We start from the raw sequence: 23,572 nt of genomic DNA, 5'->3' as shown, positions 1-23,572 counted from the left end.
CACCCTCTTTCTACCATTCCTGATGAAAAACAAATACTGGTTTTCACTAGAGTAATGTTTCCTACTCCTGACTGCACATCAGAATTACATGAGGATACTTATTTAAAATGCAGACTCTCAGGCTCCACCTTGCCAAGGATTCCAAGCAAGGGTAGGATAGAAAATCTATATTTTTAGCAAGCTTCCCAGGTGATTCTTACACATTCAGCTCAGTGCCTCTCCAAGAACCGGCATTAATAAGGAACAGCATGAATCCACTTTTTCCTTCCAAGACTGAGTGGTCCAGTTCCTCAGGCCTTCTAACAGTCATTCACTGTCGGGTGCTGGAGAGATGGAATTAGCCATTGCTTTCATCGGAAAGAATGATCAGCACAGTGGAAAGCAGCATACACCGTAGGGCAGGAGACCTTTTAGTTCAACTGTAATTTAATTCAAGTGGAGGCCTTTTCCAGGCTCTGGGGCCCTGGGTGAGTCACTTAACTACTTCTTGGGTTCAGGAGCTTCATCTGGCAAATCAGGCCAATGTCACCAGAACCTGAAGAATGGTGGGGGTGGGCAATACCTTTAGAGCTCTACACATTGAAAAATCTCTTGTGCTCCTTGAAAGGAAAATGGCAAGCAAATATAACAGTGAGAGGCTTTTAAAAGTCCCTTCTAGTCCAGCCTACATGTTGCAATCAGCATAACAGTCTGAAAGCAAAGCTTGCTGGAAAGGGGCTGCACGCAGACCTCCCCCCCTGTGAAGACCATGGTTTCCTACTTCCAGTTGAGTCAAGTCTCAACGTCTAAGCTAGGCAGGCAAAGGGCTTCAGAAATGAGCCCCTCCCCACTGGTATTTCCAAGACTGTTTCTTGATACTCCCTTCTCTACCCTACGCTATACGTCAGAGGTTAGTGAACTACAGCCCATGGGCCAAATTTGCACTTAGGCCTATTTTTGTAAGTAAACTTTTATTGGCACACAGCCATACTCATTTATGTACTGTCTATGGCTGCTTTTGTGTTATAATTACTGAGTTGAGTAATTGTGGAAGAGACCATACATAGCCTCTCAGTTCACAAAGCCTAAAATATTTACTATCTGGCCCTTTACAGAAAAAGTTTGCCAACCCCTGATATAGACCCGTCTTTTTCAGTCTTTTGGCCATGACCCACAATAAATACATTTTACTGTGAGATCTAGCAAACACGTAGATACCTGTGCACATATTTACATATAAATATTTCTCAAAATAACATTTACCTTTCCTAAATTCAATGCATTCTGACAGTTTCTAGCCTATTATATTTTCTTAAAAAGCTGTTCACGACTATACCAACCTCATGACCCCAAATTCGTCTTGATTCATATTTGGAAAATACTTCTCTAGACAAACTGAACAGCTGGCTACTTACAACACATGGCCCCTACTCTCCCACTTCTATTCCCTTCTTGACATTGCTGCCCCCATCTGACAAGGCTCTGTCCTTTCATCTTTATGTGTGCAAATCCTTCCCATTCTTTAAGAACTACCCAAATTCCATCTCTTCCAGGAAGTCTGCTTTGAGCCTCCAGTTCCAAACCACTTTCTCCTTTCCTCATCTCCCACAGCACTTTTTCTATTCCTCTATTGTGGAACTTTAAAGTTTCTGCTTTGTAGAAAACTCACCTGTGCACCTTTCTAACTATGTACCCTAAAGATCTTGAATTTCTTAAGGCTATGGTCTTTTTTGTATTCTACATACCATCCAATACAGTGCCTTGTACTCTGTAAGTACTGAATAAATGTTTATTAAATTGAAGTCAACAAACATTTGTTATTAATGGTATAATATGGTTTATACATATAATATTTTATCCTTTAATTTTAAAGACTATAAATTTATGGCCTATTGTAAGCACTCAACGAATGTTTATAAAGACAGACAGAGAGAGAGAGAGAGAGAGAGACAACCTGGACTTATCAGTTTCCATTCCAGTTGCTAGATTTGTTATTTTAATAACCAGCAGGCAGAATTATTATATACAATATACAATCCTTGATTTTCTGAGTCACAGTCACTGGTTTAGACACACAGAACACCAAAAAGGATACACAGAACACCTATTTTTAAGGCCTCAGCAGAGAAAAAGTATAACAGTTTCAACTATCCCAAGCAGACCTGCCATCCGTAAGTTCTGAGATCAAACACTAGTAATTGAGAGAGCTTGATATGATCTTTTTCCAAGGAGAAAAAGGTGCCTGCTAACCCTTCTGCACCATTAATGCTATTAGCGTCTAGCTGATTTTGGTAAAAGGAGAAAATTTCCCAGGAGAAAATTCCTTCGGGAACCCTGACATAGCCTGAAATGCTGTCATTATGACTAGTTAGAGTGGTTTTATTGCAATCTGTTTAAGCATGACCAAATAAGACTTATTCTTAGGAATTCAAGGATGGTTTGGTATCAGTAAATCAATCATATTTCATTAAATTAACATAATAAAGGAGGAAAAAAGCATTAATATATCACTTGATTCTGAAAGGGCACCTTCCATCAGCCATTTATAATATGATTCCAAGAAATATTAGAATAGGAAAAAAAACTACATAAGCATGATAGGGATTTTACCAATATTAAAAAGAAATCATCAAAATAGATTTCCATTAAAATCATGAACTATCTCAATTGTTATTTAATATTATTTTGAAGATTGCAGCCAGTGCCATAAGAATATGAACTAAAAGATCTAAATATTAGAAAACACAAAAAATCTTTAGTCATAAATTATATGACTGAATACCTAAAAATGTAGACTTTTTAGAAAAGAAAATGTCATAATTAATGATAGAATCTGTTAAGGTGGCTGTGAACCAGAGAAAAGGCATATTAATCAATAGTTTTTCTTTATCTGTTATATGTTTATATGTTATGTAAACAAATTAGAAAGGAAAATGAAGATATTAACATTAAAATCAAAGCTGTTAAAAGCTCTATAGGACATATGACCCAGTTTCTTCAATGAATAAATTAGAAAGAGAAAATGTAGAGGGGAGAAATGCAGATTAAAAGAGACTTAAGAGATATCAACGAGTTATGATGTAAGATCTTTTGGATCCTAATTGTAAAAATTTATCAAGGAGGGGAATGTTGAGAATAGGAGAAATTATTAAGAAATTACTTTTGGAGTTCCACTTCTGCACTTCTGTTTAGGATGTGGAAATCTATAAGAGAATGTCACTCCCATCCCAGTAATAAGAAAAGGCCAGGAAACTACAGCATAACTTTAAAAAACAAAAAAAAAAAGATCTGAGGTCACAGGAAATAAAGTGAATTCCAAAGAGTCTCAAGGCAAGACAGGACACAAACCATCTCACCTTTAGCAGAGCACAGGAGAAAGAGGATGCTTCCACACAAGTGAATAATAAGAAGTCACATAAGAGTTTTAAACATTCTTAAAGGCCAAGTATAGCTTATTATGATAGTTTTAAATTGCTTGGAGTCCCAGATATGAAGGGCACATTCCAAGTTATTTCCCATAGGCTCCACTGGGTACTCACAAGAAAGACTGGAAAAAAGAGAGAGAGAGACTTGGTGGTGCTGACATGCAGGAAATGATCAACTCCTGCCAAGAGATAAGCCTGAAACCCTTCTAGCTCCCTAAACATTTCTTTCATAGGAAACAAAAGCCTTAAGCTCCTGGATGAATGAGCTTCAAACCTTCTCATCCCTAGGATCCAGGCAGAGGTCCACTGCTTCTGAAATAGGGGTTGAAGTAAAAACTCTCTGTCCCTGGGCAAAGAGTAGGAAACCTTGGGCCCAGAATCCTACACCAATACTAAACGGACCTGCTGCCACTAGAAAAGGGTCAAGTACCTAATAATAGAGGTCTATTTTGTCCCACAGACATGCAGTAACTGCTGAAAGCTGTGAATGCAACAGAAACGCTGAAAAATCTCCTCCATCTCCCCATCACCACTTTCAGTACGTAGTAAAAATATCCCACTACCGGAAGAGTTTGAAGTCTGTGATACATTGATATACTAAAGATTATAACAGAAACAATAAAATCCAAACCCAGCTCAACTCCTGACTATATTTAATGTAACTTTGCACACTAATGCCCTGAGAGAAGAAGAGGTATGCCCATTTCTGTGTATAAATATTATTTACCTGAGTCTCTACTGTTCTTATATACATACAGTCCAGCATTCAATGAAAAATTATGACATGAAAAAAATCAAGAAAGAGTAAACAGTTGCTTTATCAAGAGACAAAGCAATCAACAGAACTAGAGTTAGAAAATAACCAGTTATTGGAACTATCAGACAGAAAGTTTACAATAACTACGTTTAATATGTTAAATGATCTAATGGAAAAGATAAACAACAGACACAAACAGATCAGGAATTTCATCAAAGAGATGAAAATTATTTAAAAAGAGTCAAAGAGAAATACTAGAAATAAAAACTACAATATCAGAGATGAAATCCTTCACTGGGCTCAGCAAAAGACTGGACACAGCTCAGGAAAGAATTCATGATATGCCAATAGAGATTATCATGACTGAAACACAAAAAGAATAAAGAGTAAACAAAACCAGATAGTGCATGTAAGGGTTCTGAGACAACACGTGGTCACAAATTATCGAACACTATGTAATCAGAGTCTCAGAGGAGAGGAGAGAATAAGGAAAGAGAGATATTAGAAGAGATAATGGCAGAGAATTTTCTAAAATTAATGAAAAATAACAAACAACAGATCCAAGAATCTCAAAGAACCCTAAGCAGGGTTAAAAAAAATACATGTACCTATACATATTGTTAAACTGTTAAAAACAAAAGATAAAAAGAAAATGTTGAAGCCAGCCAGAGGTGGAAAGCAAGCAAAATTTAAATACAGAGCAATGGTGCTAAGAATTAGAGCCGACTTCTTAGAAACTATGCAAGCCAGAAGACAACGGTGTGACATCTTTAAAATAGTGAAAGAGGAAATTATTTTTTAACATTTTAGGTGTGATAATGGTACTACAGTTATATATATATATATATATATATTACAATTCAAATAAAGCATCTATAAATCTCTTACATTTATAATAAATTTAAAGTTTAGTTTACTGTAATATCAATATCTAAGTAAACAGTGTGATATAGCTCTGAAAAGATCTGATGAGATCCTCAGCTGTAGTGATAGTCGAAAGCTATGGCATATATGTATTGCTTCAAGTAGTGTCTTCTTCTCCAACTCCCCTGACATTGCTTTAGTTCACATCTACATTTCTCCAATGGCCCCTTAGCTTTACTTACGGTACTACAGATATATATATATATATATATATATATATATATATATATATAAAATATTCTTTTTTCTTTTTTTCCCTCAGTACCCCTTACACTTATAAGATTCACACTAAGGATTGCTTCACAATAATCAGAGGGGAGGGCTCCTCTTGTGGATGAAGGTAGAGATAAAGTAAGACTGACCAGGAGTTGATGATGGTTGAAACTATGTGATGAACACATGGGAATTTGATATATTTCCCCTCTCTCTCTCTCTCTCTCTCTCTCTAAAAAGAAGAAGAAATGGGCAGAAGACGTGAAGATGTCATAGCACATATCCCACTAGGTTTCTCTGATTTTTTTTTTTTTTTTTTTTTGCCTCTAACTCTTTCACCAGCCTTTCATTCACAGTGGACTCACAGGTCCCCAAACTAGGGTCACAGAGTTCTGCAGCCACCCTCTCCAGTAACACCAACCCAATAAAGCCTACCAGTGCCAAAGCTCTCTTCTCCACACAGAGAGCACCGGCCTGAGTCCATCAAATTTGAGAAGAATCTCCATCCAGCTGGGGTCTCATACACAGGGACCTTCATTGATTTGGCCACTCTGAAAAATGAAATTCGAGGCAACAGTTAATTCATATTTCTCCTTTCCTTTTTTTTTTTTCCTCAGCACATAAGGAAGTCTTTAAGATCTGTTAATGCCATAACTAGATTTTAGAACATCCTGAACAACGTGGACAGTTTTCAAGATGTCAAGCCATAAGGTAGAGAATGATAAATAGCCTATTCCAATGGTACTCAATTTTGCTTTCCCCATAATATAGAAGATGTTCAGTTAATGTATAGCATATTCTCACATTTATGTTTCACTTCTATATATATTCCTTTATCTTGGTGGTAAGATCCCAGTTGGGGAATCTCAGAATTTAAATTAAGGTGGTATTTGGGTGCAAACACTTTGGAATATTGTTTGACAGTATCTACTAGAGATGAATATACACATATCCTATGAACCAGCAATTCAACTCCTAGAAGTTAATACTAACGATGTAGTAGACACTGTGGTGCACTGCTCAGCTTCACCTCCAACACGCACACACACACACACACACACATTTTAGGACTTTTAGGACTGGAACACTCTACCAGCTTCTAGGAATGTTGATGGCTTCTAGGAATGGTGACAGCTCACGGATGTGGCCCCCACTCTCTGCTAAAGAGAGATGTCTCACTCAAAATCATGCTCCCTTCCTTGGGTCAATCCACATCCAATGCCTGGCAAATGAGAGATGTATAAAGGTCTAGGCTTCTTGCCCCTATTTGGCACAACTCTGTAGGGCCATTTAGCTCCAACTTCTCTGTCTGATCCTCCTTCCTCACTCCCCCATAGGTATTGCTCTTGAAGGAAACTTTGATCTTGATGGCAGAAAGGAATAAAGTTCCTGCAAGCGAATCTCTCTCAGAGCTGCTTCCTGGGGAACCCAGCATGTGACATTACTCAACAGAGTATGTACACATGATTTTTTTTTAAATGATCACAATTGGTAATAACTGAAACAAAAGTCCATCAAAGTAGAAGGGACAAATGATTTGCAATATATAATGCAATAGTATAAATTTCATTGAACAAACTAGTGCTACATGCAACAACTTGAATGAATCTCACAAACATAATATCACGTGAAAGAAACCAGTATCAAAGGAATATACACTATACAGTTCCATTTAGATAAAATTAAAAAACAGCTAAAACTAAGCTCTACTGCCAAAATTCAGGCTCAGAGGACCCAGAAGGTCAAGTATTTTGTTCAAGATCTCACAGAGATAAGAGGCAAAGCTAGATTCTGGACCCAAGTCTGCTTAATTTCTGTCCATGTTCCATTCCACTACACCATGCTGTCTCCCCAAATGTTTTAGTGCTTCAAGATATATACAAACCTCAAAGTTAGCTGGGGAATGAGCTGCTGCCACAGACACTGGCCTGAAGAGTTTCATCAGCCCCACATGGAAGCAACCCAAAGAGAAAAACATCAAATGCCTGCCACCAGCAAGGTTTAGTCCTTTGATGACTGTACGTGCAGAAGGTGACCATGGAGAGGAACCAGTGAGGGTATCTCGGTGAAGAAGAGGAAGAAAAATACACAGAGGACAAAGGACATGATGTAATAGTGATTTCTTTAGGTTTGTTTTGTGGCCACCTAGAGGAAAAAATATCTAGAACTCTTGCCAGAGGAACATAACACTTCTCTTTCCATTGAACCCAAATGTAATTAATGTGCTCACAATCTTGAAAAAACTGTGTGCCGAGTCTCTTTCAAGTTTGCTTTGAGGGACTTCCCTGGTGGCACAGTGGTTAAGAATCCACCTACCAATGCAGGGGACACGGGTTCCATCCCTGGTTCGGGAAGATCCCACATGCCGTGGAGCAACTAAGCCCATATGCCACAACTACTGAGCCTGTGCTCTAGAGCCTGCGAGCCACAACTACTGAGCTCGCGTGCTGCAGCTACTGAAGCCCGCATGCCTAGAGCCCACAGAGCCCACAACAAGAGAAGCCACTGCAATGAGAAGCCCATGCACCGCAACAAAGAGTAGCCCCCACTCGCTGCAACTAGAGAAAGCCTGCGTGCAGCAATGAAGACCCAACGCAGCCAATAAATAAATAAAGGTTCAACTTAAAAAAAAAATGCCTTAAAAAAAAAAGTTTGCTTTGAAAACAAGCACCTTTTGGATGCTTGGGTGTTACATCAAAGGTTCTCTTTTCCTCAGCAGTCTAAGAAAGATATACAATCATGTTTACATCCTGGTAGGAATAATGAAATAAATCCTCTCCAAATTGGAGAGCAAAGGTAAGCTTTCACAGCCATTAATTTATGGTCAGAAGCTCAAGGAAGGAGAAATCATTCACATAGAAGCCTTCTAGGGCAGCGCATAATAAAGCCGGGGTCAAAATTAATTTAGCTAAAATGAATGCATAAGATTACGAAATAGAAATATGCAACATGGGGCAGAGGTGAGGGTAAGAGAGAGGCTAGAGGGTGTGGGGATATATATTCTCTGGCCAAAACATTCTTGTTGGTTCAAAGCCAAGTTGGCAGAACTGAAAGGAGGGGAGAGGATTTCCCCAGCTCCACCCTTCTCAGCTGACCACTGTCAGGAGGTCATCAGGCTGAAGGCTGAGGCTGGATTTTAAAGGACCGGATACTTTTATAACTATGAGCCACATTTGCAGCTGTACAAGCTAAGATAACAATTTGGGTAATTAAATTCCCGGATCCTGAGCATGAGTTGATGTGTCCTAGAGTCAGAAAGGAATGCCCCTCCCTTCTCCCTCTACTGAACTTGGGATCCATCCCAAGCATAACATTCAGTAGATACCAGGCTCTAGACTGGTTTTTGGCAGGAGGCCCCAGTGGAGTCTCTGATACAAAAGGTAAAAATGAAGCTGCTCATGCTGAGGGTCTGCACTCCTGTCCTTGACTACCACCACCATGTGTCAGAGACAAACAAAACTCACTTTCTAGGAAAGACCAGCATATGAAGGAAAAGAAAGAAAATGAATCTGGGCCACAATTTTCCTGCAAATGGGAGTGAGCCTTGGTAGCCAAAACAAAACAAAACAAAACAAACCATGGTGGGCTTCCCTGGTGGCGCAGTGGTTGGGAGTCCACCTGCCGATGCAGGGGACACGGGTTCGTGCTCCGGTCCGGGAGGATCCCGCATGCTGCGGAGCGGCTGGGCCCGTGAGCCACGGCCGCTGAGCCTGCGCGTCCGGAGCCTGTGCTCCGCAACGGGAGAGGCCGCAACAGTGAGAGGCCCGTGTACCGCAAAAAAACAAAAAACAACAACAACAAAAAAACATGGTGGATATAAGCTTCTTAGTGCGGATTTTAAAACCTCTAAAAATGTGGCTTCAGGTTGGAAAGAGCCTCAACCTATTTTGCCAATACTTTCTCCCATGATACTCCCCATATGCTGCTAAAAACTGAACCATCTCTTATTTTCTAAATATGCTCTTGCATTTTTGTTGTTGCTTTTTACGAGTCCTTCTTTATGCTTTTCATATTACCTGGATTAATCCTCCTTTCCAATCTCTCTCAAAATACTTCACTCTGCTTCAAAACCTATCTTAAATGCCCTGCCATCATGAATCCTGTGGCAAAGGCTGCTAGTGGTCAACAAAAGTATCTTTTCCTGGACACACAGCTGGACTACACTTCCCAACCTCCCATGAGGTTCACTGTGGCCACATGCTGAGTTCTACCCAACAGAACCCCAGTGGAGACAATGCACACGCTTTTCAAATCTGGTTATTAAAATTTCCCATCCTCCATGTTCTTTCTCCTTCTGCCAGTCTAATGTGGACAAGCCCGGCAATCCTAGAAGCCACATGCTGAAGATGGTGGACCTACAAGTTGGAAGGATGTGGATCTCTGAATCACCATTTGGAGCAGAATTAGTCACCAATCAGGAACACTTGTTTTTAACTTCTAATGACTGAGAAATAAGCTCTTGCCATGTCTGAGCCATTGTACACTTTGGGATTAGTTCTGTAGCACCAGCTCCATTATCGGAACAAATACAATTCTTTTTTCATTGCCGCTATCAATCCAAAGTAACCCTTCCTGCCCTAGGCTTCCTCTCTTGGTAGGGGGTTTTTATGTTCACATTGTCATTGTATATGTTGTTACCTTCTTAACACTCTCCCTCCACACACAGATACCACCACTACAACCACCAGTGTGTTAGTTCTTTGAGGGCAGGGGCTGCATCTTATATACCATTATAGCTCTTCAATGTCTAGGATAACATAATACCTTGTCAGACTTGCCCTCAATAAATTCTGCATGATTTCAGTTGACTAATATCTATTATTTAAGGAGTATTGTTGAATAGCAAGGGGGAAAAGTATCTCTATTTTATGGTCTTTTCTCATTGTAGGTTCCTTATATTATATTAAGAAATAATTAAGTAATTTCTGCATGTTTTATTTAAATTAGTCATTTTGAGCAAAGAGAATTTCTCCAGGTATTAATTGGTGGGGCTAGCAGGATAAGACAAAGGCATTTCTTGAAAATAAAGATGTTACAGAATTAGGGCAGTGAATATATGAGAGTCAAAAGTCTGAGAAGCAGAAGGACAAATTATTTCTATTTTACCAGTCTGGTGGTCGCCTTACCCTCATGTGCTCAAACAAGATAACAGATACAAAAGCATCCTGAAAGATCCCTAAAAGCTCACTACATGTAGAGGTGCTAGCACACCCACCTTTGCACCTCCCGCATCCAGCGCCGTGCATGCCCACAGTAGGTATTAAAATATATATTAACTTAATTATACAGTACTACGTCATTGTATGTGACAATATTCTACTGGAATACCAACGGTTACTAATGACTCTCTTTTAACCTTGTGAGAGAACAGCCAAATAAAAAAATGACTAATTATAACAAGTACATGAGGCAGCATCAGCTACTCTTGGAATTCTACTTTAAGAAAGTTCCAATAGATTTTAAAAGGACAAGATCCAGGTCGCTCTTCCTTCAATTTATCTTCGAACATCCACTTTCTTAAGAGCTGAGCACACCTCTTGGTTCTATTTTCTACATACTGAACTCTCAGTCCCTTTTTAAAAAGCCTCCATCTACATAGATTAGGAGATATCTGCATCACATATATCCAACCAAAGACTTATACGTAGTTTATATGTAAAAACTCCTACAAATCAATAAAAAAGGCAGATAACCTTTAAAACATGGGCAAAAATCTTGATTAGGCACTTTACGAAAGAGGATATTCACAACACACAAAATGAAAAGGCAACCTATGGAATGGGAAAAAATATTTGCAAACCCTATATCCAATAAGGGGTTAATATCCAAAATATATAAGGAATGCTTACAACTCAATAGCAAGAAAAAACAATCTAATTTTCTTTAAATGGTTAAAGGGTCTAAATAGGAAAATAAATTTTTCTGAAGAAGACACACAAATGACCAAGAGATACATGAAAAGATGCTCAACATCACCAATCATCAGAGAAGTGCAAAGCAAAACCACAATGAGATATCACCTCACACCTATTATTGGGTTTTTAGCCAACCTGACAGAATGGCTATTATCAAAAAGACAAGAGAGTAAGAGAGCCAGTGTGGATGTGGAGAAAAGGAAACACTTGTGCAGTGTTGGTGGGAATGTACACTGGTACAGTCACTATGGAAAATAACATGGAGGTCCTCTCTTCAAAAAATTAAAAAAGAACTATCATATGATCCAGTAATCACACTTCTAGATATTTAACCAAAGGAAATGAAAACAGGATCTCGAAAGGATATCTGTACTCCTATGTTCACAGTATGTTCACAGTATGTTCACAGTACACAGTATGTACTCCTATGTTCACAGTAGCCAAGATACAGAAACAACCTACATGTCCAATGACAGATAAGTGGATAAAGAAGTTGTGGTATATAAATACAATGAATATTACTCAGCCATAAAAAAAGAAGGAAATTCTGCTATTTGCAACAACATGAATGAAAACTGGAGGGCATTCTGCTAAGTGAAATAAGCCAGAGAGAGAAAACCAAATACTGTAAGGTATCACTTAAATGTGGAGTCTAAAAAAAAAAATAAAGCTGAACTCATAGAAATGGAGAGTAGATTGGTGATTGCCAGGGACTGGGGTGGGGAGGTGGAATGGGGAGATGGTGGTCAAAGGGTACAAATCTCCATTTATAAAATAAACAAGTTCTAAAGATGTCTGTATGTGTATAACTGAGTCACTTTGCTGTACAGCAGACATTGGCACAGCATTGTAAATCAACTATTCTTCAATAAAAAATTAAAAGATAAATAAGTTCGGAAGATCTAATGTACAGCACGGTGACTACAGTTATTAACATGTACTGTGTACTTGAAATTTGCTGAAAGCAGAATTCTCACTAAAAAACTATGTGAGGTGATGAATGAGTTAATTAACTTGATTGTGATAATAATTTCACAATGTCTCTCAGTATCAAATCATCACGTCGTATATTTTAAATATATTATAGTTTTATCTGTCAATTATATCTCAATAAAGCTGGGGAAAAATAACCAAAACAGCTAGTCATTGGTGACAGAAGCCAGGATAGAGGTTATCTCTGGGGAAGAGGGGGAGGTAGTGATTGGAATGGGGATCGAGGGAGCTTCAGGAATGCTGTTCTGTTTCTTGATCTACAATGGTAGTTACATGGGTGTGTGCACTTTGTAAAACGTCCTTGAGCTATGCATGAGATGTGCCTTGTTAAATATATATTATGCTTCATTTAACATTTATTTATTTATTTTAAAATAGACCTTTACTGGAGTATAATTGCTTCACAATACTGTGTTAGTTTCTGTTGCACAACAAAGCGAATCAGCCACATTCACACACATGTCCACATATCTCCTACCTCTTGAGCCTCCCTCCCATCCACCCTATCACACCCCTGTAGGTCATCGCAAAGCACCGAGCCGATCTCCCTGTGCTATGCGGCTGCTTCCCACCAGCTATCTATTTTACACTCGGTAGTGTATATATGTCGATGTTTCTACTCTCACTTCGCCCCAGCTTCGCCCTCCCACGCCATGTCCACAAGTCCATTCTCTATATCTACCGCTTTATTCCTGCCCTGCAACAACGTTCATCAGTACCATTTTGGTTTTTTTTAGATTCCATATATATGCATTAGCATACAGTATTTGTTTTTCTCTTTCTGACTTACTTCACTCTGTATGACAGACTCTAGGTCCATCCACCTCACTACAAATAACTCAATTGCATTTCTTTTTATGGCTGAGTAATATTCCATTGTATATATGCACCACATCTTCTTTACCCATTCATCTATCGATGGACACTTAGGTTGCTTCCATGTCCTGGCTATTGTCAATAGTTCTGCAAAGAACATTGTGGTACATGACTCTTTTTGAATTATGGTTTTTTCAGGGTATATGCCCAGTACTGGGATTGCTGGGTCATATGGTAGTTCTATTTGTAGTTTTTTAAGGAACCTCCATACTGTTTTCCATAGTGGCTGTATTAATTTACATTCCCACCAACAGTGCAGTAGGGTTCCCTTTTCACCACACCCTCTCCAGCATTTATTGTTTCTAGATTTTTTGATAATGGCCATTCTGACCGGCATGAGGTGATACCTCATTGTAGTTTTGATTTGCATTTCTCTAATAATTAGTGATGCTGAGCATCTTTTCATGTGCCTCTTGGCCATCTATGTCTTCCTTGGTGAAATGTCTATTTAGGTCTTCAGCCCATTTTTTAACTGGATTGTTTCTTTTTTTGATATCGGGCTCCATAAGCTGTTTTATTTAAAAGAAAAAACCCCTGTAGTATTTATGACTGAGTGTATGTTTAAATTAGCCTTATTTACATCATCCCAAGAAATAAACTACTGAAGATGGAGTTTAATAGTCTTCTGGACATGCTGGTTAAGGTCTGGTAGACATGGAACAAAACTGCCTGCAAGTTTGTCCCCTAGTATTTTCACATGGATGAGTTCACTCCCAGATCCCTTCTTTGATATCTGGCACTGCTGGCTGGAGCTGCTCTGAGGTAAAAGGCTTATGTGAGTTTGCACTTTAAATGCATTTCTAAGGCAGCCTACTCAGCTGCCTTAGCTGAGAATAAGCAGAGTTCAACTAGGCCCTGTTTTCTAATACCAATCTCAAAGTTCTCTCTTTCCTCATCTTTTGAATGGAGCAACTCACACTTTCAGGTAAAATAAATATAAAACATGAGGCTATCACAATAAGATGACCACAAAAGTTTTTCAGCCATATATATAAATATTAATATATGTCAACTTTAGCAGCGAGCTGCTTGTTCCTGGGGCCTCTAGTATCTCAGCCTGGTCTAAACCGCAAAACTCACATACTAAATAACACCTCCCTTGCCTGTCTTATCAGGGAAGTCATACGGATCAAATGAGATGGTATAAAAAGAAAAGAAAGTGCTCTGACAACTGTGAAATGTCCTACGGTATTACAACACTATTACTGTTCTGGGTATTGGAACTTTCACTTAATCCAAAGGGAAATGGACATATCATTTAAAGAATATTTATTTTTTAAAAAAAAGCAAAATATAACTGTATGTTTCATGCTCCCTAAAAAATTCTAGATTTGGGGCAATTGTAAAACAAACAAAGGTGGACCCCAAACCCAGGGGCTTTTGCTGCTATATCTAAAAGCTTCTGTACTTTCATTTTAGGTAAGTGTTACAGAGGAAAATAGGATCCTTCCCAATTTGATTTTAAGTTTTGTTAGGAAACATAAGGCAGGCATATTTCTGAGGATGTTCACTTAAAAGAAAAAATTTGGCTTTGGACTTGGACCAAAGATCCGAGAGAAAAATACGTAAAATTGAAAGAATCACAGGTTCACTCTCTTAAGCTAGCAAATACTCAGGAACCCTATGTCTGGGAATCAACAAGTGTCTATGTTTACCATCTTGATGCTTGAGAACTTTGATGTAAATTGTTCCTGGTTCTAATTATTTTCAAAAAAGAAAAACTGTTGAGGGGCTAGGGCTGGCAAATATTAAGCCCCGAGTGTTCCAGTTAAGCTGAGAGAGAAAGAGAAGACTGACTGTCAGCTGTCCTTCAGATTCCCATGAGATTGCTCCCTGAAAAGCAAAAAGTGAAGCATCTTCTTGTCTTTTTGTTTTGCTTTGAATTTTAAAGTATGTTGACACCTTACTGAAGCTTTTTTAAAAGCGTATATAATACCCTTGGAAGATTTAGAATCAATTCCTTTACAACTATAGACAAAAAGTAGTAACTACTAACTGATGTGACAGCTCTAACCCAGGAGATAAAACATCTCACTAAACAAAGCTTCTCATTCTTAAAACCTTCTGTGTTTCCTCTTCTGGATTCAATCAGCAACTTTTCCTGGATGGTATTAAAAAATCTTATTGCTCTTATGTCATAAAACAGGAGAAATGGGACATCTGGGCATGGAACATTAAATAAATATACAGCGGCTGTAAAATGATACTCGTTTTTTTTTTGTTTTTTTGCGGTACACGGGCCTCTCACTGTTGTGGCCTCTCCCGTTGCGGAGCACAGGCTCCGGACGCGCAGGCTCAGTGGCCATGGCTCACGGGCCCAGCCGCTCCGCAGCATGTGGGATCCTCCCGGACTGGGGCACGAACCCGTGTCCCCTGCATCGGCAGGCGGACTCTCAACCACTGCGCCACCAGGGAAGCCCGATACTCGTTTTAAAGGAAGAACAAAACCCAGAGAAAAGAAGTATTTGTGTAATGCTACATCACCATTCTATGGGTAATACCATGAGCAGAGGTAAACATTAAAATATCATGCCATTATCAGTTTTCTCAAAGATCTGTGGCTTAATGTATGACCCAGTTCGCTGTTTCCTGGGAAGTCAGGTCAAGTCATCAGGCAGCCATCCCTGAATGGGCTCTGAGAAAATGAGTATTTATCGAGGGACACAGAAACACCCACCCCAACTGAAAGATATCACATATTCAAGGCTGCACTTACCCTTCCAGGATGTCCATCCTTACTCAGGATTGGGTTTAATTTTGCTGATAAGTATAAAGAAAGCTCATGCCACATTAATTTACCTTTTTAAAAAGTTTTGTTTTAATAAGACATAGTTATGTGGAAAGAAACTATTGGAGAAGTTGATGTTCTTTTGTGAGAAATGATGTTTACAGCACAAGGTAAAGCTGAGTGGACAGGAAAGGTAGGCAGACGTGCACTGCCGTGGAATCAAGTCCAAACACCTTTGCGTGGACGAGAGGATGGACTCTGAATTCTGACTGCCTGAGTCCCCACCCAGCTCCACCCCTTCTTGGCTGAGTGACCTTGGCCAAGTTACTTAAACTCAATAAGCCCAGCTCTTTCACCTGTGAAATGTAATAACACTGAATCTCCTTATTCAGGGAGGACTAAATGGGGTGATCCTTGGGAAGCCCCAAACATTCAGAGAAGTGCATGGACAGCAGCAACAGCTGTTAGCATTGTTACCTCTCCATCTGCTGCTTCCTGCATTTCCCTCTATCCTCCTGCCAAAGCACACTGCTATTTTGGTAGAGCCTCCTTAAAGCACTATGCAGCTTCAGATCCTGGCACACATAGTTCACATAGATAGGGATACTCTTCATATCAGTTAGAATCCCAACAGGAATAGATGACACACTCAAATTGAGTAATTTGAGGAGAGTTTAACACAGGTGCTGGGCTTTCCTGGTGGCACAGTGGTTAAGAGTCCACATGCCAATGCAGGGGACACAGGTTCGATCCCTGGTTCAGGAAGACTCCACATGCCAAAGAGCAACTAAGCCCATGCACCACAACTACTGAGCCTGTGCTCTAGAGCCCGCGATCCACAACTACTGAGCCCACACGCTGCAACTACTGAAGCCCATGCACCTAGAGCCCATGCTCTGCAACAAGAGAAGCCACTGCAATGAGAAGCCCCCACACCACAACCAAGAGTAGCCCCCACTTGCCGCAACTAGAGAAAGCCTATGTGCAGCAACGAAGACCCAACACAGCCAAAAATAAATAAATTTTAAAAACAAAAACAACAAAACACAGGTGCTATTTACACAGGTGTGGGCAGTGGAGAAGGGGAGCACAATGGACAGTACAGTACCCCAGGGCAAGTAACATCAGGGTGAGCATTACGCCACCCCCAGGCTCATTCCTGGAACCAGAGACAGAGCTGGGTGGAGAGGGCTGCCTGGCAGGAGCCATGACCTTCAGAGGAGACATGTTGCCAGCCCATAGGAACCCGTCAAGGAGAGAAATCAATTCCTGACCCCATCCTCCTCCAACTGCCTGATATCTGTAGTGCCCCCAATTGTCCAAACCCAACTGAAATCGGGACGGAAGATGAGCCAGTAGATACAGTCCATAGAGGTCAGCCTGTGGGACAGAGTGTAGGGAGAGAGTGGAGAGGCATCCCGGGGCAAATGGAAGATACCCAGCACTCTTTTCATCCAGCCCCCTACACTCAGGCTATTTCGACTATCCAGGTCAATGTGTCCAGTCCCTTCTTTGTGCTGCCACAGGAAGCCCTACCAATTACACACTCAGCACAGGTTATTGCATTAGATTTTGGGACAGCTGACTGCCTCTAATCTGTGAGCCCCCAGAGGGCAAGGTCTCTGACTGGCACAGAGCAAGTACTTAATGACATTTGTTAATTCCACACAAACATTGTGGGCTCTCTCGGAACACAGACTTCTACGTGGGTACAAACGTCATTTAGATTCCAGAACTAAGTCCTTCAAATACCAGAGGGAGCAAGTACATGAGACCATTGAAAGCTCAGGATAAAATTAAGTTATGGTGGACGAACTTCCACGTGGAATTACTTACAAAGAGTTGGCTGAAAAGATTGATACCCTTACTTCTAAATAAGTGTATGTTAGTTTACCAAGTCCACTGCTGTAAGTTTATGGTGAAAAGGTAGGAGATTATGGTACAGCTGGTCTCTCTTTACCTTTGCGGGATTTCTCAGAACTAAATGCTCATTTCACTGTAAAACTTTAAAGAGAGGGGAGGGTGCATATTTCTCATGTTTATAAGTAGCACCTCGTGGGGCTGACGTTCCATGCAGCACATGCTGGAAAACACTAGTTAAGATAAACCAAGAAATATATCCCTTATATGACTATAGCGGGGTGTGCTTCAAAGGACTTTACTCCCACTGAACGCTTTTGAAGAGCAAGGGAGAAGGAACATGTCAAATAGTCTGGAGTCACATCAAGGATTCTCAGGAGGGTTTCCCTGGTGGCGCAGTGGTTGAGAGTCCGCCTGCCGATGAATGTAAAATAGATAGCTAGTGGGAAGCAGCCGTATAGCACAGGGAGATCAGCTCGGTGCTTTGTGACCACCTAGAGGAGTGGGATAGGGGAGGGTGGAAGGGAGGGAGACACAAGAGGAAGCAGATACCGGGATATATGTATATGTATAGCTGATTCACTTTGTTATAAAGAAGAAACTAACACCACTAAAGCAATAATACTCCAATAAAGATGTTTAAAAAAAAAAAAAAAGGATTCTCAGGAGGATGCCTTTCCCAAAGAGGCTTGAGACACGACTTAACTGGAAGGGCATCTCTGGGAAGCGGACACCCTCCTCCGAGTCCTGGAGTTCAGGAGGCTCTGGGCTCAACAGAGAGGCAGCCCAGGGGCAGGGCCAGGGAGGGTGATTGACAGCAGGGCTCTTTGCTATCTAAATCTGGTCCTGGGGTTCTGTCCCTAGGGAGGCAGTAGGGGAAGAGGAAGGAGATGGGGAAAGCAGCTGTTTGCATTTAGGGTGACCCATGCAGTGGGATAGGCTCTCTCTCAGAGGGCCTAGTGGTCTCTGCAGGACGCGGACCAAAATAGGTTGGTGAGAACACACAGTTCCTGAAATTAATTGAAGAAGTGGAGTCTCCGTGGGGAATTAGATGCCTCTCAACTGTTCTTTCCCCCTTTTCAGAGACTGAGGCACGGACATGTTTCTCTGTGTGGATCCACTCCATGTTTTCGGCTGATTGCTGGGCCTAATTGGGGACCCACAGAGGAGGGACAGGGTCAGCAGAGGACACGATGGCTTCTGGGCATTGAGAACCACTGCAGGGGCACAGTCTCCTGTGAGAGGAACAATTCTCTTCAGGTCAAGACACCACTTCCTACGGTGAAGGGATGATACAGATGAGTGGAGAGAGAGAAGCACTGCCTTTTCCATCGGCCCAGGCTACAGCCCAAGCAGTGCCCTGGTGCTAAAGGTACAACATCATCTTTGAGACCCAATAATTTCCAGCTTTCAAAAAAGTGTGGTAGCACACTGCTTTTCTTAGAAGAGAGCACTTTAATGCCACCTGTGAAAACACTATCATAATAAATATTTAAATGTTAAGTGTCTTCAGTGTGAACATTGCCCCCTTGGAACGTGGGGCCCTTACACAACGCACAGCCTGTGCAACTGGATGCAGAAGCTCTCCATCAGTTTCACCTGCGTGTAGCCAGAGCAGAAGCTATGGCTCTCAAGTCCCTTAAACACATTCCTGGTGTAGCAAGGGGTGGATCACACCCTCCCCAATGGTCCTATGACTAAGGGTGGACCCTAAAGCCTTTTGCAGTCTTTGGACTGTTGAAGACACAGCTTTAAACAGCACATTTTCTTTTTCTCCAACTGTATGCCCTACCCAATAGCATTCAGAAGTGGTGAACTCTGTGAGTGTGCATGTGTGGGTGAGGCGTCAACCCATATCATACCAACCATATTAAAATATATCTACATCTCACATAAAAACTGACTTCTTGCTTTAAAAGAATCTTGAAAGGATTTTTATAATTTTGTTTTTGAAATGAGGCTACAAGTCACTCAATTAACTATTGACAAGATTTCTCATCTATCATGCACACTTGGGAATCCTTTCAAAATGAGAAAATACATACTACAAATTATTTTCAAGCGTTGACTACTTGGATACTAAATTTAATAATAAAGTGACAAAATGTTACATTTTTACATTAAACTAAGCAGTTACTCATGTCGATGTTGCAGTTTTCTTCATTTTGGAGTTAATACAGTTGACCCTTGGACAATACAGGGGTTAGGGCCACCTACCACCTGTGCAGCTGAAAATCCGCATGTAACTTTACAGTCAGGCCTCTGAATCCATGGTTCTGCACCTGCAGATTCAACCCATCTCAGATCATGTATTACTGTAGTAGGTATTTAGTGAAAGAAATCTGTATATAAGTGGACCCGTTTAGTTGAAACCCGTGTTGCTCAAGGATCAACTGTAATTGTTTTCAGGTCTCTATTTTTAAGGCTATGAATATCAAAGGCCCTAGGCAAGAAGCTGAGGATGCCAATGAGGGATAAAATGACCCAAGTGCATGTGGGCATGTGTGTGTATGTGTGTGCTTCTATGTGTGTGGACATGTGGGGGGGGTGGGCATGTGTATTGTGTGTGTGGGTGTGGGTGTGTGTTGGGGGCAAGGGAAAGTGGTGTAACTCTTGTCAGAATCTTAGGCAGTTTCTTGCACAATAAGGTTTCGGGGAGAATGCTTCATCTTCTCCTTCACTGTATCCCCACCACATTCTGCATATACTTTACTTATTTTCAGCAGGTCCTACAAATTTATTTCTGAACATTCCATCCCAGAATTCTCTCAGCCAGCTCCCATTTTCTCTGCCAATATCCAATGCAGTTAATAATGCCCATCTGGAAAGCCAGATATGGAAGCATGCAACCCCAGCACACTAACCTGGCACTAGGCTACTGACTGAGTTTCTTGGAAAAATCTCAAGGCAATGCTCCAAAGGTCAGAAGAAAAATATGGTCATTCACTTGTAACAGACTTTCTAGCTGGATGAAATATGACAGTTGGGGTTCTTTCCCCTAGTGAAACCAAATGTGCATATTCAACTCAAATAAAAGTAGCAAAATGACTTCCTACGATGTAAACTTTTATAAACTTAGAGTAAGATGACATCTATGGGGTACCCAGATAGTGTTTTTTTTTGTTTTGGTTTTTTTTTTTGCGGTACGCAGGCCTCTCACTGCTGTGGCCTCTCCCGTTGCGGAGCACAGGCTGCGGACGCGCAGGCTCAGCGGCCATGGCTCACGGGCCCAGCCACTCCACGGCACGTGGGATCTTCCCGGACCGGGGCACGAACCTGTGTCCCCTGCATCGTTATGCGGACTCTCAACCACTGCGCCACCAGGGAAGCCCCCAGGTAGTGTTTTTAAAGGCCTCACTTGGCACACAGCTTGGACGAGTTTCCCTCTTCTCTTGTCTTGCTGGCGGTGCTTAATCACTCAGTTTCACAGAAGAAGCCAGTGCTACCCACACTTTCTTGATAATAACAAACATCTGGGGTACTTATTAAAGGTACAGACTGCTAGGCCCCTCCACAAGAATATCTTGAATTAGTGGGTCTTGGTGTCTATACTTATAACAAGTAGTGTTTCTTATTTCTAGAAGATTCTTATTCTAGGAGGGTTTATAAAAAGCTGTGAGTGAAGACAAACTATATGCAAATGATGGTGATCCATTAAGCAATGCAACCACATATATATGTACGTATATAGAGAGACTTTGGGCAAGATAAAAACCTTTATTTACAAACATTCTATTACTTTAAAGATATATACAGAGTGAAGGATTTGGATTAAATATGACAAATATATATATGATATATATACATACATATATATGTGTGTGTATTCAAAATGCTAATAACCAAATTTTGATGTACATATTGCACAATGTTTAAGAAGTCCTCAGAGGATATTATTCGATTGGGAGTCCAGACTCAGATTGGCATTGAACATCAGGGTTAGCCTAGATGTGAGTCTGTCTCAAGAGAATACGGAAGATGGCAATTAAACCCTGGCAGGCTGAGGTTCAGCCCTCGCAGCACCACAGCACTTGCCGCAAATGTGAACGGGACAACCGGCCCCCTAGCCTGTAAGTACTGCACTCTCTGAAATCTGACAAGCCTGAGCTCAAACAGCAGCTCTTATACTTTTCATCCTGTGACCCTCATAGGCCACTTATCCTCTTTTATTTGCGGTTCACATCCAAGAAACTGGAATAATAACAATACCTGCTACTGAGAGGAGTGGGTTTACTTCCCCACTCACTTCTCCTGTAGTGCTCTAGCAGCGGTCCCCAACCTTTCTGGCACCAGGGACTGGTTTTTTGGAAGACAATTTTTCCACGGACTAGGGGTGGCGTGATGGGTGATTCAAGCTCATTATATTTATTGTGCACTTTATTTCTATTATTATAGAAATGCCTCAGATCATCAGGCATTAGACCCCGGAGGTTGGGGACCCCTGCTCTAGGGAGACTGGGCAGCAGAGTGGAAAAAGCTTGGGCTTCTTGGGTGGAGCAACCTGGGTTAAAATCCTGACTCCATCTTTCACTAACTTTTGCTGGTAAGTCGCTGCATTTCTGTGAGTCCTCACAGGAAGAGATGGGGGTGTTTGTGACACAGTAAACATACCAGAAAAGCAGCACAGTTTAACAGGCAGAAATCCTCACCCTCCTTGGGGTAAGTGGGTCTTCTGAAGGCTTCAAAGAAAAGTGACTCATCCATTAGCGATAGCCTGCAAGGAAACAGGGGCTGCCAGAGGGGTTTGAACCTGAGAGATGGCTGTGTGGGATCGGGACCTGCCACCACCCTGCTTCCCTCCACTGTGGACTGGCAGAGTGTTTCCTGGGAAGGTGCTGCATGGGAACTAAAAGGGCTATGACCTTGGGGGGGCCAAGCTTGGCATCAAGTGAAAGAGTCTGTCCTCCCTTGAAGAAGTACTCTCTAGTTTTACCTTCCAGGGACTCCAAAAGCTTGCAATTTCCAGATAAGCCATGCTTTCTGTCCCCCAGGACTCAGGAATACAGCTTCCCTCACTTCAGCTAGCTAACTCTTAAATGTCCTTTAAGTCTCAGTTTCTGGGAAGAACCTCCAGACCCGCAGAGGTTCCTTGAAGGCAACAAGATCACCCCATCACAGATGTCTCTTCTGCTCTCCCATAGGCTCGTGCAAAACATCACTGTCCTGGCCCATGTCCTCCAGCAGCTTCAGGAGGACAAGGGCTGTGTCCTTCTCTGAAGACCAACTCCTAGCACAGGGCCAGGTACTGAACAGGTGCTTGAGAGATGTTTATTGATTGAAAAACAACCTCTGAGCTACATTCTAACAGGGTCAGGAGGGATTATCAGAAACTCAGAGGTGGGGAGATTCTACTAGGCAGAGCTCCACCTGCCTGAGAATCACTGCAGGGGGCAACAGGTGCTCCTGATGGGAGCGGGTTATGCCTGTGAACAGAAAAGCAGTTTGAGAACCTCTGACCTAACCCAAGAAGAGAAGGGAGGTTTGTTAATGAAATTAGCAGGGGCCCCTGGGGTACTGGATAGAAGCCTCTGGATGGGACCAGGGCTCTGCCTTGAAGGTTCGGGGACATCAAGGGACATCCCGTGCAGGCTTCCCTAAGTGTTCTCCCCAACACCCCCCTGGCCTGGATGATGTAGCTACCTGGTTGTCCTGGCAGCGTGGCTGATGCTGGACCTGCCTGAACAGAGGGGCAGGAGTTTGAAGGAGACCCACAGTCGTGTTACTGTCCTCTTGACCTATCCTGCAGGACTCTGTTTTCTGTGAAATGTAGCTCAAGCAGGTGGAATTCAAAGAAGGAAGTGAGTGTGATTAGCTGCACCGGAGGAGACAATCTATGTGCCTCCAAGTGGAAGCTCCCCCTCCTCTCAAGGCCTCTCTTTCTCTTCCCCAAACAGCTATCTCT

The 23,572-nt window shown here is 41.5% G+C and overlaps 1 protein-coding gene across 1 annotated transcript in view; it reads right to left on the bottom strand.

Moving 5' to 3' along the window:
* PGM5 (phosphoglucomutase 5) overlaps nucleotides 1-23,572 on the bottom strand; it is a 193,260-nt gene that overhangs the window by 67,714 nt on the left and 101,974 nt on the right. Inside the window, exon 8 of the mRNA XM_007466766.1 lies at nucleotides 5,734-5,849. Within this exon, the coding sequence (XP_007466828.1) occupies nucleotides 5,734-5,849 (116 nt within the window). The remainder of the gene's footprint in view (nucleotides 1-5,733; nucleotides 5,850-23,572) is intronic.

Source organism: Lipotes vexillifer, unplaced genomic scaffold (assembly GCF_000442215.2).
Source record: "Lipotes vexillifer unplaced genomic scaffold, Lipotes_vexillifer_v1.1 scaffold948, whole genome shotgun sequence".
Lineage (NCBI taxonomy): Eukaryota > Metazoa > Chordata > Mammalia > Artiodactyla > Lipotidae > Lipotes > Lipotes vexillifer.
The sequence above is the reverse complement of the archived record's forward strand: the minus strand, read 5'-3'. Positions and strand labels throughout refer to the sequence as shown.